The sequence below is a fragment of the Piliocolobus tephrosceles genome, chromosome 5, assembly GCF_002776525.5.
Source record: "Piliocolobus tephrosceles isolate RC106 chromosome 5, ASM277652v3, whole genome shotgun sequence".
Classification (NCBI taxonomy): domain Eukaryota; kingdom Metazoa; phylum Chordata; class Mammalia; order Primates; family Cercopithecidae; genus Piliocolobus; species Piliocolobus tephrosceles.
Genome location: NC_045438.1, coordinates 136,306,820 through 136,325,562, shown reverse-complemented (window position 1 = coordinate 136,325,562; position 18,743 = coordinate 136,306,820). Strand labels below are relative to the sequence as shown.

The window sequence follows — 18,743 nt, the reverse complement described above, 5'->3', positions numbered from 1 at the left end:
TTCATCGGGGGAGGGGGTGCTTTTCTCCTTCCAGATCACCCACCTTTCACCTCTCCCGTCCTTCACCACAAAGACCGGTGGGACCAAGCCGGCATGTGAGTCCTTCACCCACCTCTTATTCCTATATTTCATTCTTTTTTAAAAAATAGAGACAGGATCTCACTATATTGCCCAGATTGCTCTCGAACTCCTGGGTTCAAGTTATCCTCTCACCTTGGCCTCGCAAAGTGGTGGGATTACAGGTGCATGCCACCACGCCCAGCGGTTCAGTCCCTTGTTCTTTATTGTCCTCAGTCTCTTCAGTTTCACCCACTGAGAGAATGGAAGGGGATAGAACAGCTGGAAACTGGTTGAAGGAAGTAAGCCAGAATTCATTGAGTGCCCACTGTGCCAAGGGCTGAGTGAGGTCCTCTGATGGAGGTCAGGCCTTCTCTCACATGCCCTATGTGTGGTGGACATTCCTATCTCCATTGGATAGATAGGTTAAGTGGCTGGTTCAGGTTGCAGAGTTAGGACAGGGTGATTTGAAGCCTAGACACCTGAATCTCTGGAAGTCCCTTGGCTGTGTGATTCAGGTACCTGAGAATGTGACTCCTCCCCAGCTCTCTCCGGACGGCTGGCCAGCTGCAACAGCCGGAAATCTCACCTAAGCTGCAGGATTTTCCCAGCAAGGATTGGAATTCCCAGAGTTGGAAATTCCCATGCCCTCAGGGAGAGGTAATTAGGTTCAGGCTCTTGTTTCCTGGGGGATGGGGAATATTCTGTTGGGCTTTGTTTATGTCGGGTCTTCAGGACCCTAGGAGTCGAAGGATGGGACTGGGTCCGAGGGATCTTAAAGCCTGTGGAGAGAGACTTAGGGAGCTTCTTCCCACCCACAAGAAGAAGCAGATGCAGAATTAATTCTGAGAAGGAGACCATGTTTCTTTTCTAAGCAAACTTTATTTCTCGCCACTGAATAGTAGGGCGATTACAGACATGACTCCCCTGGGGAGCAGAGGCTCAGCAATGAGTGACAGTCGGTCACCAAATCTGCATTGTTCAGACAACTTCATCAGATAAATATTTTAAAAAACATAATCAAAAGAAGGCACAGAGGCCAGGAGGCTATGTGGGAACAGCCTATTGTTCAGCTCCGTTTTCACAGAAAACATGTCTGAGCCAAGGCAGCTCCTACATTGGGTCCCCTGGGATACCCCGACCTCCCAAATAAATACATTCATCGGTAAATAAATAAATAATAAATAAATAATAAATAATCACAAGTGCAAACATAAATAGAGGGGGCTGGCTCCATGGGGAGGGCCAGGCTCCATGTCTCAAGGAAGTCTGGAAACATCTGGAGAGAGGAAGGGTGGAGGTCCACTTGTGTCAACTTCTAGGTGAGGTCTTCTCAAGTCTTGCAGCGTTCCGGCCAGAACCAAAGGCTTCCTGGTCTCCAGATTCCAGATGTCACAGACTGAGTTCAGGGATCAAAGCTGTAGGCCCCAGTGAGTGCTGGAGGCCGCAGTTTGAATTCTTAGTGGTTGCCAGCACTTCACTGTGCAGGCCACACATTCCTGAATCCCAGGCTTCCAAGTGGTGGTGGTGTTGCTTAAGGTTCTAAGCTTGGGGTCTGACCCTAAGCCCCCAGTTCTCTTTTTGAGCCAGAAGAGGATCAGGGTGTCTGAAGGAGGGGATAATAAAGGGATTGGGGCGGGGGAGGGGTTTGGGAAGGATGGATGTTCGTCCTCCTCACAGGGCAATGATCCCAAAGTAGACCTGCCCAGACTCGGCAAAGTCGAGATAGTCGGGCCGATTGATCTCAGCGCTGAGTCGATCACCCTTCTCCAGCTGGAAGACCCCTCCTAGGTAGATGGGCTCATACCAGGGCTTGGCCTCAGCCCCCTCTGGAGTCTCCCTCTGGCAGGGGCTCTTGATGGCAGAGAGGAGGTTGACCTTGGTCTGGTAGGAGACTGCGATGCGGCTGATGGTGTGGGTGAGGAGCACATGGTTGGAGGGGCAGCCTTGGCCCTTGAAGAGGACCTGGGAGTAGATGAGGTACAGGCCCTCTGATGGCACCACCAGCTGGTTATCTGTCAGCTCTACGCCATTGGCCAGGAGGGCATTGGCCCGGCGGTTCAGCCACTGGAGCTGCCCCTCAGCTTGAGGGTTTGCTGGAGGGAGGGAGGGAGAGGATGAGAGGGGAGTCAGTGTGGCCATGTCGGTTCACTCTCCACATCCTGGCCCTCGAGCTCTGCCCACCCCACATCCGGTTCCTGTTCCCTCTGTCTGTCATCCCACATCCCACCTGGCCATGACGTTCTGAGTATCCCCCTTAGGGCTGTGCAGTTCCTCTACCCTTCCCTTGAGCTCAGCGAGTCCTTCTCACACTGTCTCCAAGGTCTGCCTACCCTCAGCCGGGCTTCAACCCCTAAATCCTAGCCCTCCAAGTTCCAGGACACATCGTCAGAGCTCTTACCTACAACATGGGCTACAGGCTTGTCACTTGGGGTTCGAGAAGATGATCCTGAAGAGGAGAGAGAAAAGAAAAAGCTGAGACCCTTAAACTTCCTAGAAAATACCCCCCACCCCCTTACTTTCACCCCAGCCGCCCTCCCCCAAGACCAAAACTTTAAATTTCCCCCACTGCTTTCGTACCAGTACTAACCCTATACCCCAACCCAAACCCAGAATTAGGAAAGAGGTTTGGAGACACTTACTGACTGCCTGGGCCAGAGGGCTGATTAGAGGGAGGTCCTTGGGGAACTGTTGGGGAGAAGGAGAATGGTTAACATCAAGGGAATCACCCTTAAAGGAGGAACAGCTGGCTGCCTGTCTGGCCTGCGCTCTTAGCCCTGAGTTGTCTGGTTTCGTCTGTCCATTCATCTGTGTATTCACCCTCTATGCATTCAACAATTCTTTCACTGAGTGTCTTCTGTGTGCCAGACACCCTATCTTCATCTCTCCTTATCTCCCTCATCTCTCTCCTTAGCTGCCATATTTCCCACTCTCTTTCTGTCTCACCATCTTTATTCATATCACTTGTTTCTTCCCCCATCTCTCTGCTCACACCCCACATCTGTCCCCATATCTTATTTACATATCTGTTTGCTCATTCATTCATTCATTCATTCACTCCATACACACTTAGTGAGCACCTTCCATGTGCCAGACATCCTGCCTCTCCATCTTTCTCTCTCTTCCCCATCTCTTGCCACATCTCTTTCTGCATCCTCGTCTTTCTCCATGTTGTTTTTCTCTCTATCCCTCCGTCAGCACACATCTTTCGCCCATCCCATCTCTCTCTCTCTCGGGTGGGAGAGTGGAAGAAGGCTGGCGAGGCACTCACCTCTTCCCTCTGGGGGCCGATCACTCCAAAGTGCAGCAGACAGAAGAGCGTGGTGGCGCCTGCCACAAGCAGGAAGGAGAAGAGGCTGAGGAACCAGCACCGCCTGGAGCCCTGGGGCCCCGCTGTCTTCCTGGGAAGCGCCTCCTCGGCCAGCTCCACGTCCCGGATCATGCTTTCCGTGCTCATGGTGTCCTTTCCAGGTAAGAGAGGGTGGAGCCCTGGGTCAGTATGTGAGAGGGAGAGAACCCGCCTGGCAGCTTGTCTGGGGATGTGGCGTCTGAGGGTTTTTTTTCAGGGGGGGTCTGGAGTTGCTTCTCTCCCTCTTAGCTGGTCCTCTGCTGTCCTTGCTGAGGGAGCGTCTGCTGGCTGGGTGTGCAAACAACTGCCTTTATATGTCCCTGGGGCAGGCGAGAGGAGGGCGGGGAAAGAATCATTCAACCAGCGGAAAACTTCCTTGGTGGAGAAACCCATGAGCTCATCTGGAGGAAGCGGTAGTGGGCCCTGCACCTTCTGTCTTGGTTTCTTCTCCATCGCGGGGGCGGGGATTTGGAAAGTTGGGGACACCCAAGCATCAAGGATACTCCTCACACTCCCCACCATCCCTGCTCCGATTCCGAGGGGGGTCTTCTGGGCCACTGACTGATTTGTGTGTAGGACTCTGGAGGTTGAATAGGCCCCTCAAAGCCTATTGCCTCCATTTCTTCTGGGGACCAGGTCTGTGGTCTGTTTCCCTCTGATTTTCAGACAGGATGCAGGAAAAAGATAGAACTAGAACTGGGAGGGGCTTCAGAAAGCTGAGTCCTTGAGGTAGAGAAAGTGGGGTTGGAGGGAGAAAAGCTGTGTTGACTCCTGAGGCCTGTGTTTGGGTTCCTTGGGGGAGAAGGAGCTGGGGGCTTGGGGGCAGGCTCAGGCCCTCAGGGAAGGCTGGGTGGGGGTAGCAGAGACAAGCCTGGGACAGCCCCGGGGGGTGAAATCACCACCGGGAATTCACAGACCCCACTGGGGCAGGCCTTCTTCTTTCACTCTGACCCGGGGACTCACAATGCTGGTTTCAGTCTTGGCTTCCAAGGAACTCTGGGGTCCCTGAGTTTTTTCATGAAGCTCTCACTTCTCAGGGCCCCAATGTGTGGCCGTATCTTCTTAAACGTCCCCTGTATTCCATACCTGGAGGTCCTGGAGGCTCTTTCACTCCCTAGGGCCCTCTACATGGCCCTGTCTTGGCGGGGGGGTCCCCATACTCGACCCCCATAGCCCTGGACATTCTCCTACCCTTTGCTGTGGTCACATCTCCCCAGAGATCTCCTGTAACCCATTCCTCAGAGCCACTACATGTGGCCATATCTCCCAGGAGCTCCCTGACCCCCGCCCCTTCAGACCCTGACTTTTCCTTTGTCTTCTCAGCTTCTCTTTTGCTTCCCCTGCAGCAGTCTGGCGGCCTCACTTGGTGAGTCCATCACATGTCCCTGAAGCTCTCTGAGCCCTTTATCCTTTTGTTCTCCCCACAGCTCTTGCTCCCTTTGAGCCCTCTATCCCTCCCTCCTCTCCTTAGATAGACCGGGAAATTCTCACTCCCAGACAGACACACACAAGCAGACAGCATCTCAGAGAAAAGAGGTTTATTGGGCTTCATCCAGGGTGCAGATGCCTTCGTGTGGGACTCTGGTCAGCAGCTGGCTTTCAGAGCCTTTCACTGCCTTCTGGGGCCCTGTGATCCCTCACGCCTACTTCTTTCTCTCTCGGTCAGCCTTGTGCCCACGCCCTCTCACTCTTCATCTCTTGGGCCTGTCTCTGTCTCTCCTTGGATGTTCTTCTATTATTCCCCTCTCTCCATCCTCCATAAATAAATAATTTAATTTTTTTTGCCTTCATAAATAATCCCCTCCCTGTCTCCAGTCATCCCCCAAGCTCCTCCATGTGCCTGCTCTTCCTCCGTGTGTGGATCTAGGCCCCACCTAGCTGGTGGGACAGACCAACAGCTTTGGGCTGGAAATTCCTAGGCAGGCTTGAAATCTGCAGCCAGACAGACATCCAGGATGGTTCAGGGAGGTGTGGTCCCCTGGGATGCCTACAATTCCTTCTTTGAAAGCTCCAGTGACTTGATCAGGGAAGACTTGAGCTGTTGGAATGGCCAAAGAAGAGGTGGTGGTGACCCCTGAAATGGTCAGAATGGAGGCAGAATGGGGAGAAGGTCTTCAAATCAATTATTTTTTCTTTCTGGAGTTTTCCAAGTTCTACAGAGCGAAGGCTCCAAAGAAGACAGTACTAGGGCTGAGGACTAGGTGGGGGATGCCATCTGTGTGGGTGGATAGCTGGTCTCCCTGGGTGAGCTGGAACGCAGCCCCATGGTACATCGAGTGCAGCCAGGGTTCCTGCAGCCCTGGATACACCATCTTCTGGGAGCTGAGGAGAGGCACGTGGAAGGGGTACTGGGAGGAGAAGAGCTGGACCTCATGGGCCAGGTAGAGTGGAGTGGGGGTGGCCTTAGGAGAGTAGGCTTTCCCAGAGAAGACCACCTGGGAGTAGACGAAGTAGATGCCACTGGTGGGGACCAGAAGAGAATTGTTGCTCAAGGAGAAACCATCCTGGAGGAAGGCACGGTCCGTGTTCGCTCTCCAGAGCAGTGAGTTCTGCTTGCTGGGGTCTCCTAGGAAGAGCCATAGAGGATGGGGGTGGGAGATCAGGGGTCTGAATCGGAGGTCTCAATCCCTGAGGAAGCAGGCACTGAACAGCTGAGTTCCTGGGGATGGTAGGGGGAGGCATAGGAGTGCCTGCCTCTGTTTTTTTAGCGTGGGGGAAGTTGGCGGAGAGGAGTGGATGCTTGGGTTCCTGAGGCAGGGGTAGGAGAAGAGCTGGTGGGGACATGTCTGGGAGGTCAGGTGGATGTTTACCAATGAGGTGAGCAGCAGGTTTGAGGGTGCTGTGGGCAAGTTGCATCTTGGGGTGCTGACGGGCAGTCTGGGCAGCTGAAGGTGTGAGGCCAACACCAGGGAGCCCCTAGGGGAGAACAGAGTTGAGGGGGGCTCTAGGGCTCAAGGTTTGGCTGAGCCACCCCAGCAGCCCCCATTCTCCTGCTGCCTCACCTGGGCCCCAGGCAGCAGGACCAGCAGCAGCCCCAGAAGGAGGAGGTGTAGGGGGGTGCCACGCACCCTTGAGAGGAAGAGACGTTCAGGTGGTGTCATGGGGAGAACCTGCAGAGAAAGAGAGAGAGAGAGACAGTAAGCGGGGCGGGGCACGCTGCGGAAGACAGACCTCCTGCCCTGGGAGACAGCACCCCCCCACCCCTGAGAGAGAGATCGACAGAGAAGGGGAAAAGATGCAGTCAGAGAAACCCCAAGGTGAGCAGAGGGAGACAGAAAGAGACGGGAAGGGAACAGAGAGGGATCATGGCAGAAACAGAGAATGTGTGACAGAGACAATGAGACTGACAGATGGAGAGTCAGAGACAGAGAAGGAAACCAAAACCAAACCCACCAAGGCCCAGGCCCAGGCAGGCCAGGGATCCAGGCAGCAGGTGCAGGAGGGACCGAGGCCCAGGCAGAGGGCAGGACACTGTGGGGTGGTAGTCCAAAGCACGAAGCACGGGCAGCCCAAGGAGATGGGGCAGGAGAGCCTCACCTGCTGTGTGGAGCCCCTGGGCCCGGACGCTCAGGTCCCTTTATAGAGGAAGCGGCAGCGGCAGCGTGGCAGGCGGCGGGCGGGTTCTAGGTCGGGGCTGGGGCCCGGGGAAGCCCCCAGGGCTTAGAAGATGCTGCTGTTTCAGTCAAAGGCAGGAAAGGCTGAGGCCTAGGAGAGAACCACAGGCTGGGGGTTCAGGCGACTGAGTTCTGGGAAAGGGAGTCGGGTCAGGGGAATCGTGGGCTGGGAGGGCCAGGGAGTGGGGTCAGGCCTAGAGTTCCAGAGAAGGGACAGTCAATTCGGAGAGGAGGAGGTTGAGCAGCTGGGGTGTGGGCTGGAGGCCCGGTTCCCTGAAGAGCAATCATATATAACATCTCTGCACCCTTGGCTGAGTACAGGCTTCTCTCTTTGCCCATTTCCTTCTCTTGTACCCCTGCCCTTGTCCCAAACAACTCAAGTCATACTTGTTCCAGTATATGGACTTTCCAGCCCATCTGGCAGGTTTCACATCAAGAAGGTTCATTATATATCCTCTTCACTGGGGACATTCTAGTGTTTGCCTCTCGTCCAGGTGAAAATATTAATGGAGCCCCCTTCCACGCTTGAAAATATCCTAGTTTGGAAGATATATTTTTTTGGTCCCCTTACTCAGAGATGACACTCAAGTATGATGAGGTCTCATCTCACTCCTGAAGGATGCCCTCCATCTCTTCCTGACTTCAGATGGCTTCCGCAGATCAGATTTATATAACCACAAATAAACACACACTCCAGGATCAATGTGGCAGACACCTTCCAAAATTCTCTACAAGGGAAGTTTCAGAATTCCACATGGGTGAGGCTTAAGGGTGGTGACTTAGGGTGGGGTGGGGACAGCTAAGGGACTTGTCCTGAAGCTGCATTTGCAGAGCCAATACATTATTTTAAAATTGTTCCAGGCCTGGTGCAGTGGCTCACGCCTGTAATCCCAACACTTTGGGAGTCTGAGGCAGGTGGATTACTGAGGTGAGGAGTTTGAGACCAGCTGGCCAACATGGTGAAACTCCATCTCTAAAAAAAATACAAAAATCAGCCAGGCGTGGTGGTGCACATCTGTAGTCCCAGCTACTCGGGAGGCTGAGGCTGGAGAACCATTTGAACCCAGGAGATGGAGGCTGCAGTGAGTCAAGATCGCACCATTGCACTCCAGCCTGGGGGACAGAGCAAGACTGCCTCAAAAAAAAAAAAAAAAAGTTCCAAAAATATTTTCCTTCTTATTGATATGTAATTTAGGTATGAGGTGGACACCTCTTAAGTGTATGGCTGATGAATTTTTCCATCTGTATGTAGCCACCACCCAGTTCCACATATTTTCAGGTTCCCAGTAGGTTCCCTCATGCCCCCCTCCCTGCTGATACCCTCCAAAGATAACCAACCACTCTCTCTCCTTTGTCACCATAGATTAGTTCCTCCTGCTTTGGGGCATCATATAAATGACATTACACAGAATGTACTCATTTCTGTTTGGCCTCTTTCAGTCAGCATTATGTTTGTGAGATTCATCCACGTGGTTGTATGTATCAGTAATATTTTTCAAAAAAATTGCGATGTGGGCTGGGCGTGGTGGCTCAAGCCTGTAATCCCAGCACTTTGGGAGGCCGAGACGGGCGGATCACGAGGTCAGGAGATCGAGACCATCCTGGCTAACACGGTGAAACTCCGTCTCTACTAAAAAATACAAAAAACTAGCCGGGCGAGGTGGCAGGCGCCTGTAGTCCCAGCCACTCGGGAGGCTGAGGCAGGAGAATGGCGTAAACCCAGGAGGCGGAGCTTGCAGTGAGCTGAGATCCGGCCACTGCACTCCAGCCTGGGCGACAGAGCGAGACTCCATCTCAAAAAAAAAAAAAAAAAAAAAAATTGTGATGTGATATTCTGTTGTATCAATATACTCTAATATATTCTGTTGATGGGCATTTGGTTTGTTTCTAGTTTTTGTCTAACATGAAAAATGTTGACACGAACATTCTCATCCATGAGCCCATTTTCAGTTAGCTTACAAGTTACAAGGTTTAAAAAAAAAGCAAAGTTTCTAAAGATGACTTTATTCATTTTTCCTAAGTTTGAGATAATACCAACTGTTCACCTCAAATATTATTACTGCTACTGATGTGATTTTACTTGGGGAGTGTTAGAGGGGTTGGAGCTGGGGCTGGTGGTGACCCAGGGTCAAGCCCACTGTTCCATGGGGCAGACCACTTCTCTCCCCAGGCACGACGTCCCTGAGGCGTCTTGGTGTAACATGGAGGGACATGTAATTAATATTCTGGGTGTGTATGAGTTATTTCTCCTGTTCTCCTTCTCTACTTGAGGCTGTGTACCTTTGCCTTTTATGCTTTACTAGTCTTAGCTATTATTTCTGTAGGGGCAGAAAGGGGTGATCCCTTCCTGACCCATCATAAGGGTTATGGCCCATACTCCTATAACAAAAGACAGATTAACAAGAGAAAAGCGTAATACATTTATTTAATCAAAGTTTTAGGGGACATAGGAGCCTTCAGAAATGAAGCCCAAAGGACCCAGGGAAAATTATTATTATTTTTTTTGAGACGGAGTCTCGCTCTGTCTCCCAGGCTGGAGTGCAGTGGTGTGATCTCTGCTCACTGCAAGCTCCGCCTCCCGGGTTCAAGCCATTCTCCTGCCTCAGCCTCCGGAGTAGCTGGGACTACAGGCGCCGCCACTTCGCCCGCCGGCTAGTGTTTTTTCGTATTTTTTTTTTTTTTTTTTTTTGAGACGGAGTCTCGCTCTGTTGCCCAGGCTGGAGTGCAGTGGCCGGACCTCAGCTCACCGCAAGCTCCGCCTCCCGGGTTTACGCCATTCTCCTGCCTCAGCCTCCCGAGTGGCTGGGACTACAGGCGCCTGCCACCTCGCCCGGCTAGTTTTTTGTATTTTTTTAGTAGAGATGGGGTTTCACCGTGTTAGCCAGGATGGTCTCGATCTCCTGACCTCGTGATCCGCCCGTCTTGGCCTCCCAAAGTGCTGGGATTACAGGCTTGAGCCACCGCGCCCGGCCGGAAAACTATTTTTATGCTTAGATTTGATGAAGAATGAACAGCTGTGCAGAAATGTAATTGAACAAAAGGAGTATAATCTAATGGTAATAGACTGGAATTGGGGGGATCCCAGTAAGGCCTGGCCATATTCTTCTTGGTCTCTCTGTACAGCATTCCTTCCTCCCAGGTATAGGGTAGAACCTCTTCTGGATAGTAGGGGAGAACCTCTTCTGGATAGTAGGCCTTATAACCTACTGTCAGATGAGGTAGGTCAGAAAATTTCTTTTCCTTTTTTTTTTTTTTTTTTTTTTTTTGAGACAGGTTCTTACTCTGTTGCCCAGGCTAAAGTGCAGTGGCACAATCTCCGCTCACTGCAACCTCTGCCTCCTGGGTTCAAGCGATTCTCCTGCCTCAGCCTCCCTAGCAGCTGGGATCACAGGCACTCCACCAAGCCCGTCTAATTTATTTTTGTATTTTTAGTAGAGATGGGGGGATCTCACCATGTTGGCCAGGTTGGTCTCGAACTCCTGACCTCAGGTGATCCGCCTGCCTTGACCTCCCAAAGTGCTGGGATTATGGGCATGAGCCACTGTGCCCAACCTTCTTTTCATTCTTTTAACCTTATCTCTTGCGTCAGTGTTGGTTTCCCTCTTAGCCCCTGCTCCTTTCTTTTTCTCTGTGTTGCCCTTTCTTTCAGGGTCCTTTTTGCTTCCTGTTGTCTCTTTCTGCTTCTCTAATGGTATGAGCTGATAGACTGAGACCCCAACTGCGCTATATTAAAATATAAAATGGTATTGCAAGACTGGGTGCAGTGGCACATGCCTGTCATCCCAGCACTTTGGGAGGCCGAGGAGAGTGTGAGAGTGGATCACGAGGTCAAGAGACAGAGACAATCCTGGCCAACATGGTGAAACTCCATCACTGCTAAAAATACAAAAAATGAGCCGAGCGTGGCGGCACGTGCCTGTAGTCCTAGCTACTAGGGAGGCTGAGGCAGGAGAACTGCTTGAACCCGGGAAGCAGAGATTACAGTGAACCAAGATCGCACCACTGCACTCAAGCCTGGGCAACAAAGTGAGACTCCATTTCAAACAAACAAACAAACCAAAAAACAAACAAACAAAAAAACCCCCCAAAAAATGGTATTGCAATTAATAGTGAGACACAGAGAGAAATTTGAATTAAAGGGAAGAAATTTAAATTAAAGGCAAGAAGGAGTGATGGGGAGACGAGAGACAGAGAGGAAGGAAGGGCAAGACTGGGCTGAGGCTGTGTCACGTGCATGTGAGATATGCTGAAGGATGCTCCTTGAGATGAGCCAATCTTGGTTTCAATCTCAGTTTCAGAGGTTGCATGAAATTTGGTTTCTTTCTTGGGCAGGCCAGCAGTTGGTTTGGGACTTTCCCTGGGTGGGAGAGCTGATGACTGGAGTCTTGTGCCCCAAACTCAGGGAAATACAGTCTTTATAGTGGTCTTTGTGGAGAAACTAGTGAAATCTCTGAAGCCTCCAAATGAGACTGAAATGACATTAGCTTCAAACTTGAACTTAGCCTCAAAACCTAAATTGGGATTTAATACCAACATCAACCCTAACCCAAATTTAACCTCAACCCAAATCACAACTCAGACTCAACCCCAACTGTAACCCTAACCTCAAATCTAAACACATTCCAATCAATAATCCCCTAAATAAAACTCCTCTACCCCAACCCAACCCTGTTTCTAGGGCTAATCTTGAAACCAGTTTACCACCACTCCTAACACTAAACTTAAATCTGACTCTAAATGTAAATCCAATCTGAGCCACAAGCCTAAAGTTGAACTTTATCCTGCTTTACGAATTATTCCTCCATTCCTCCATTTAATGAGTATCTGAATGCCTACCACATGCTGGGCATTGTTCTAAGGCAGGAGGGACACAGAGGCAAAGGGATCAGAGAAAGCACCAGCACCTGTGGAGCTTGTATTCCAGTGAGGCCAGACGGAAAAGAAAGAAACTGAAGAAGAAATTGATACATAGTGCTATGAGAAAATAAGACAGGCTGGTGTTGTTAGAGTGGCAGGGAGCTACTTTTAAACACAGCAGTCAGCAAAATCCGCTTCGAGTGATTGGGTGGCACTGGAGCTAAGACCCAAATGACAAAAAAATAGTGACCAGGTAAAAGTTTGGGAGCAAAGCATTCCAGGTAAAGGGAGCAGTTACTGCAAATGCTGGAAGACGGAACCAAGCTGGGGGTGTTGGAGACAAACAGAAGGCCAGTGTGGCTGGAACAGAGAGAGGCTGGGAGGGGGTGGGAGATGAGGTCAGAGAGGAGGGCAGGGGCCAGGTCATGCAGGGCCATGCGAGGAGGATAAAGATTTCATCCAGCCACAGGAAGCCTTTAAAGGTTGTCAGTGTGTGTGTTGCAGGGGAGAGAGAGAGAGAAGAGAGAGGTGAGCAGAGGTGACTGGATTTTTTTTTTTTTTTTTTTGACTTGGTGTCTTGCTCTATGGCCTAGGCTGGAGTGCAGTGGCACCATCATAGCCCACTGCAACCTCAAAATCATGGGCTCAAGTCATCCGTCTACCTCAGCTTCCCAAGTATCTAGGACTATAGGTGTGTGCCACTGTGCCTGGCTGATTTTAAAAAAAATTTTAAAATTTTTGTAGAGACAGGGTCTCACTATGCTGTTCAGACTGGTCTTGAACTCCTGGTTCCCAGGTGATCTGCCCATCTTAGCTTCCCAAAGTGTTTTTGTTGTTGTTGTTGTTTGTTTGTTTGTTTGAGAGGGGGTTTCGCTCTTGTTGCCCAGGTTGGAGTGCAATGGCTGATCTCAGCTCACTGCAACCTCTGCCTCCTGGGTTCAAGTGATTCTCCTGCTTCAGTCTCCCAAGCAGCTGGGATTACAGGTGCACACCACCATGCCTGGCTAATTTTTTGTATTTAGTAGAGATGGGCTTTCACCATGTTAGTCAGGCTGGTCTCGAACTCCTGACAGGTGATCCGCCTGCCTCAGCCTCTCAAAGTGTTGGGATTACAGTCGTGAGCCACTATGCTGGGCCAGTCTCCCAAAGTTTTGAGATTACAGGCATGAGTCACCACACCAGCCCTGGAATTTTTTTCTTTCTTTTTTTTGGAAATGGAGTCTCACTCTGTTGCCCAGGCTGGAGTACAATGGTGCAATCTCAGCTCGCCGCAACCTCCGTTGTCTGGGTTCAAACGATTCTCCTGTCTCAGCCTCCTGAGTGACTGGGATTATAGGTGCATGCCACCATGCCTGGCTAATTTTTGTACTTTTACTAGAGAAAGTACACCATCTTGGCCAGGCTGGTTCGAACTCCTGACCTCAGGTGATCCACCTGCCTTGGCCTCCCAAAGTGCTGGGATTACAGGCGTGAGACACCACACTCAGCCTTTTTTTTTTTAAGACAGAGTCTCACTCTGTCGCCCAGGCTGGAGAGCAGTAGCACAATCTCGGCTCACTGCAACCTCTGCCTCCCAGGTTCAAGTGATCCGCCTATCTCAGTCTCCCAAGTACGTGGGATTATAGGTGCATGCCACCATGCCTGGCTAATTTTTGTACTTTTAGTAGAGAAAGTACACCATGTTGGCCAGGCTGGTCTTGAACTCCTGACTTCAAGTGATCCGCCTGCCTTAGCCTCCCAAAGTGCTGGAATTACAGACATGTGCCACTGCACCCGGCCTATTTTTTTTTTTTTTTTTTTTTTTTTTTTGGAGATGGAGTCTCCTCACTTTTTTGTTTCTTGTCCAGGTTGGAGTACAGTGGCACCATCATAGGTCACTGCAGCCTTGAACTCTTGGCCTCAGGCAATCCTTATACCTTAGCCTCTCAAAGTGTTGGGATTACAGGCATGAGCCACTGAGCCTGGCCTGGACTTTTTTTTGTTTTTGTTTTTGAGATGGAGTCTTGCTCGGTTGCCCAGGATGGAGTGCTATGGTGCGATCTTGGCTCACTGCAACTTCCACCTCCCAGGTTCAAGTGATTCTCCTGCCTCGGCCTCCTGAGTAGCTGGGATTACAGGCGTGCACCACCATGCCTAGCTAATTTTGGTATTTTTAGTAGAGATGGGGTTTCATCATGTTGGGCAGGCTTGTCTCCAACTCCTGACCTCGTGATCCACCCGCCTCGGCCTCCCAAAGTGCTGGGATTATAAGCATAGCCAATGTGCCCGGCCTGGACTTGTTTTTAAAAGATCGCTGTGGCTCCTGTGATTAGGCTGGCTGGTAGGAGACAGGTGGCAGTGGCATTAATGGCGAAGAGAAAATAGTGGCAGCCATGGAGATGGAGAGAAGTAGACAAATTTGGGTTATATTATACATTCCAAGGGTAGAATCGACAAGACTAGATGATGGATTGATGGGTGGGAGATGTAGAGACTGGGAGAGAAGCAAGATTCTGATGGATGGAAAAACTAAGAACTTCTATTTTGGGTGTGGTAAGTGTAAGTCTATTAGACACGCAAATAGAGATGTCACTTGGCAGATAAACATCTGGATTTCAGGGCAAGGTCCAAGCTAGATAAAGAAACCTGGACATGGTCAGCATGAAGATGGTGTTTAAAACCATGGAACTTCTCTTGGGCACCCCTATAAGACCCCTTTGAGGCACCTGTTTCCCCTCACAATGGATGCAGTGCATCTTCCATTCTGAATTCCAGAAGCAACAACCTCCTGCTCCCAGAAGCTAAACTCTCCAGACTTAGTCTTCTGAATTCCCACTGGGATTTCACCTCCCTGGATTCAATTCCCAACTCCACAAGGACCCTCTACCAATCCACGTCACAATATATGGTGGAACTCCTCACAGTTTCAAATCTTGTCTTCTATGTTTGAAAGCGTTTTCCTCTGGGCATTTTGAAACCTGGCTTTCCCCTAATGATGCTAGTCCTCTCTGTGGTGAAGGTTGCTCTTTCTTCAACCTCCATCACTAGAGGAATGAAGGTAGAAGAGAGGGGTTATTATTTTCTCTTCCCCCGACCATTGGCAACCTCCTCCTCTCCCAAAGCATGTGTCTTTTGCATTAGCCATGCTCTTCCTGTCTTCACAGCACAATCTTATCCATCAAAATCTTTATTATGCTCTTAACAACTTGTATAACTAGCTTAGTCTTTCTCCACATCTTATCCCTACCACCATCCTTGTTTGTTTGCTTTTTGAGACAAGGTGTTGCTCTGTCACCCAGGCTGGAGTTCAGTGGCGTGATCTTGGCTCACTGCAGCCTCAACCTCCTGGGCTCAAGTGATCCTCCCATGTCAGCCTCCTGAGTAGCTAGGACTACAGGCGCATGCATGCCACCATGCCCGGCCTGGCTTTTTTTTTTTTTTTTGCAGAGACAGGGTTTTGCTATGTTGCCTAGGCTGGTCTTTAACTCCTTAGCTCAAGCGATTCGCCTCCCTTGGCCTCCCAAAGTGCTGGGATTACAGGTGTGACCCACCACACCCGGCCTCCTACCATCATCTTTAGTGACTTCAAAAGTCACAAAGATCGGCTGGGCACAGTGGCTCACACTTGTAATTCCAGCACTTTGGGAGGCCGAGGCAAGCAGATCACGAGGTCAGAAGATCGAGACCATCCTGACTAACAAGGTGAAACCCTGTCTCTACTAAAAATACAAAAACAAAATTAGCTGGGCATGGTGGCAGGCGCCTGTAGTCCCAGCTACTTGGGAGGCTGAGGTGAGAGAATGGCGTGAACCTGGGAGGCGGAGCTTGCAGTAAGCCAAGATCGCACCACTGCACTGGGTGACAGAACGAGACTCCATCTCAGAGGAAAAAAATAAAAATAAAAAAAGAAGCCACACAGATCAGATGAGTCTTACAATCTGGCCTCTCAATTCTCCAAGTTTCTCAAATCTACTGGTTTTACAGTCTCTTCCCTCCTCCATTTTAGCCACCCAGGAGTAAGGTTTTACCTTAAACCCCGGCATCACTTGGAAGAATTATGCCTTCAAGATCTTGATCTTGCCCTTTTTCAGGCCAGCCGGGAAGATGGCGGACATTCAGACTGAGCGTGCCTACCAAAAGCAGCCGACCATCTTTCAAAACAAAAAGAGGGTCCTGCTGGGAGAAACTGGCAAGGAGAAGCTCCCGCGGTACTATAAGAACATCGGTCTGGGCTTCAAGACACCCAAAGAGGCTATTGAGGGCACTTACATTGACAAGAAATGCCCCTTCACTGGTAATGTCTCCATTTGAGGGCGGATCCTCTCTGGTGTGGTGACCAAGATGAAGATGCAGAGGACCATTGTCATCCGCTGAGGCTACCTCCACTACATCTGCAAGTACAACCGCTTCGAGAAGCGCCACAAGAACATGTCTGTTCACCTGTCCCCCTGCTTCAGGGACGTCCAGATTGGTGACATCGTCACAGTGGGCGAATGTCGGCCCCTGAGCAAGACAGTGCGCTTCAACGTGCTCAAGGTCACCAAGGCTGCCGGCACCAAGAAGCAGTTCCAGAAGTTCTGAGGCTGGACATGGGCCTGCTCCCCACAATGAAATAAAGTTATTTTCTCATCCCCCCCCCCAAAAAAAGATCTTGATCTCTGAATTACCCTTCTCATCACAACCACTCACTTTTCACATCTCCCAGTCTCTCCCTCCCCTTGTATCAGTTCTTTATTCTTACCAAGACTTCCGGCTGCTTCTGCTTTCCTGGTTTTGCTTGTTGATTTAACATGTACTGCATGGTCAACAATTTCAACTCCACTTTGTCTGCATTTTAGAATCTCTTACTGCTAGGCACCGAAGCTCATGCCTGTAATCCCAGCACTTTGGGAGGCCAAGGCAGGTGGATCACCTGAGGCCAGGAGTTCGAGACCAGCCTGGCCAATGTGGTGAAACTCCATCTCTACTAAAAATACAAAAATTAGCTGGGTGTGGTGGTGGGCAACTGTAATCCCAGCTACTCAGGAGGCTGAGGGAGGAGAATCGCTTGAACCTGGGAGGTGGAGGTTGCAGTGAACCAAGGTTGAGCCACTGCACTCCAGCCTGGGCAACAAGAGTGAAACTCCATCTCAAAAATTGACTTGGGCAAACTAAGTGGTCTCATTCTTGGGGCGTCTTAGGCTGCCAAGCACTGCAGTAGACAGCTGAGTCACTATGAGGCCTATAACTAATCCTGGCCAGCTAATCCGAGAGTCATCAGTGTTCCTGGACACAACTTTTACTCATTCTTTGTTGACTCCCCATTATACTCCTGTGCGTGATGTTCTAAATCTCCGTGCCTCTGATGCCCTTCACTCTCATCTATTAACATTTCATTGAGCTTAAGACCATCCAGTGTGGATCTCACTTCCCTCTTTTCCCTTCATTTTGTTATTTATATTTAATCTTTCCTTACATATTGACTCACAGTACTTTTTCTTGTTTCCAAGGCTGATCCTTTTATCTGTACTCTATTCCACTTCCTCTATCTTTACTACATTCTCTCCCTACTTTTTACTTAGGTTTTCACTCTCTCTCTCGTTTGTTTGTTTTTGGGATAGTCTTGCTCTGTTGCCCAAGCTGGAATGCAGTGGCATGATCTTGGCTCACTGCAACCTCTACCTCCTGGGTTCAAGTGATTCTCCTGCCTCAGCCTCCTGACTAGCTGGAGTTATAGGCGTGTGCCACCACGCGCAGCTAATTTTTGTATTTTTAGTAGAGACAGCATTTCACCATGTTGGCTAGGTTGGTCTTGAACTCCTGATATCTATGGTCCGCCCACCTCGGCCTCCCAAAGTGCTGGGATTACAAATGTGAGCCACTACACCTGGACTTTTTTTTTTTTTTTTTTTGAGACTGAGTCTTACTCTGTCACGCAGTCTGGAGTGCAGTGGTGTGATCTCAGCTCACTGCAACCTCTGCCTCCTGGGTTCAAGTGATTCTCCCACCTCAGCGAATAGCTGGGATCGCAGGCCCACCACGCCTGGCTAATTTTTGTATCTTTTGTAGAGATGGGGTTTTGCCATGTTGGCCAGGCTAGTCTTGAACCCTTGGCCTCAAGTGATCCGCCCACCTTGGCCTCCCACAGTGCTGGGATTACAGGTGTGAGTCACTGCGCCTGGCCTATCTTTGTCTCTTTAAGCATCTTCATTTTACATTCAATTTTATTTCTTGAAAATAAACAACAAAAAAGATCCTTCCTTGAAATCTTTCTCCCTCAAATGTCCAGTCCATCATCTCACCTTCCCTTTTCGTGTGATGTCTCAAAAGACTAGCCCCTTAACGAACCACTTTTTCAGGAACTGGTAAAATTTCCCTCATCTGTGGGTAGAACTAAGAGATGATTCTCAGTTATTCTGTGTTCACCATTCTGACTCTGTGCCCACCGCCTCCTTTCCTCACCTCCCACTCATTCCTCAACCTATGTAAAGTGATTTCTGCCCCTCTATTAAATGGAAACGGTTTTCTCAAAATTTGTAATCGTCTAGTTCCTGAACCCAACAATCTTTTCAACCCTCATTTACTAGACCTCTTTGAAGCCTCAGACATGGCTGCCCTGTCTCTGCTTGGCATCCCCCGCCCCCACGCCCTACTTTTCTGACTGCTCCCAACCTCTCCTTTATTGGTTCTCTTCCTTTGATCATGCTCAGGGCTCTTCTGGTCACTCTGCCCCTTCCCTTGAAGACCCTGTTCACTCAAAGGCTCAGCCTCTACTGGGAAGGGAATGATGCCCAAATCTATTCCTCCAGACCCAACTTCTCTTGGGCTCCAGACCTGCTTTCTGGAAATCTCCACCGGAGAGTCATGCTGGTACCTCAAATCTTCTTTAAGCACTTTATTACCCTAAG

General features: G+C 50.1%; 3 protein-coding genes and 1 pseudogene across 5 annotated transcripts in view; 1 reads left to right on the top strand and 3 right to left on the bottom strand.

The window, feature by feature from the left end:
- Nucleotides 1-919: 919 nt before the first annotated feature.
- On the bottom strand, nucleotides 920-3,759 carry TNF (tumor necrosis factor). The gene is made up of 4 exons (XM_023188908.3): nucleotides 3,329-3,759; nucleotides 2,700-2,745; nucleotides 2,459-2,506; nucleotides 920-2,153 (listed from the first exon to the last, which is right to left on the bottom strand). Exons 1-4 carry the CDS (start codon nucleotides 3,512-3,514, stop codon nucleotides 1,732-1,734), a joined length of 702 nt encoding a protein of 233 aa, XP_023044676.1. The 5' UTR covers nucleotides 3,515-3,759; the 3' UTR covers nucleotides 920-1,731.
- A 1,170-nt stretch (nucleotides 3,760-4,929) lies between these two features.
- LTA (lymphotoxin alpha) lies at nucleotides 4,930-7,111 on the bottom strand. Of its 2 annotated transcripts, none has more exons than XM_023188909.2 (4): nucleotides 6,944-7,111; nucleotides 6,409-6,516; nucleotides 6,217-6,322; nucleotides 4,930-5,972 (listed from the first exon to the last, which is right to left on the bottom strand). In XM_023188909.2, the coding sequence occupies exons 2-4, from the start codon at nucleotides 6,505-6,507 to the stop codon at nucleotides 5,560-5,562; spliced, it is 618 nt and encodes a 205-aa protein (XP_023044677.1). In that variant the 5' UTR covers nucleotides 6,508-6,516; nucleotides 6,944-7,111; the 3' UTR covers nucleotides 4,930-5,559. The 2 variants fall into 2 exon arrangements, with proteins under 2 accessions (XP_023044677.1, XP_023044678.1); XM_023188910.3 differs by having other exon boundaries at nucleotides 6,800-6,951.
- On the top strand, nucleotides 6,538-16,490 carry LOC111523942 (annotated as a pseudogene). The gene is made up of 2 exons (XR_002725644.3): nucleotides 6,538-6,663; nucleotides 15,948-16,490. The product of XR_002725644.3 is annotated as a 40S ribosomal protein S11-like (transcript).
- The window catches only part of NFKBIL1 (NFKB inhibitor like 1), a 32,032-nt gene continuing 20,264 nt past the window's right edge, over nucleotides 6,976-18,743 (bottom strand). The window contains exon 5 of the transcript XR_002725643.3: nucleotides 6,976-7,111. The gene's annotated coding sequence lies outside the window, so the exon portion shown is untranslated. The remainder of the gene's footprint in view (nucleotides 7,112-18,743) is intronic.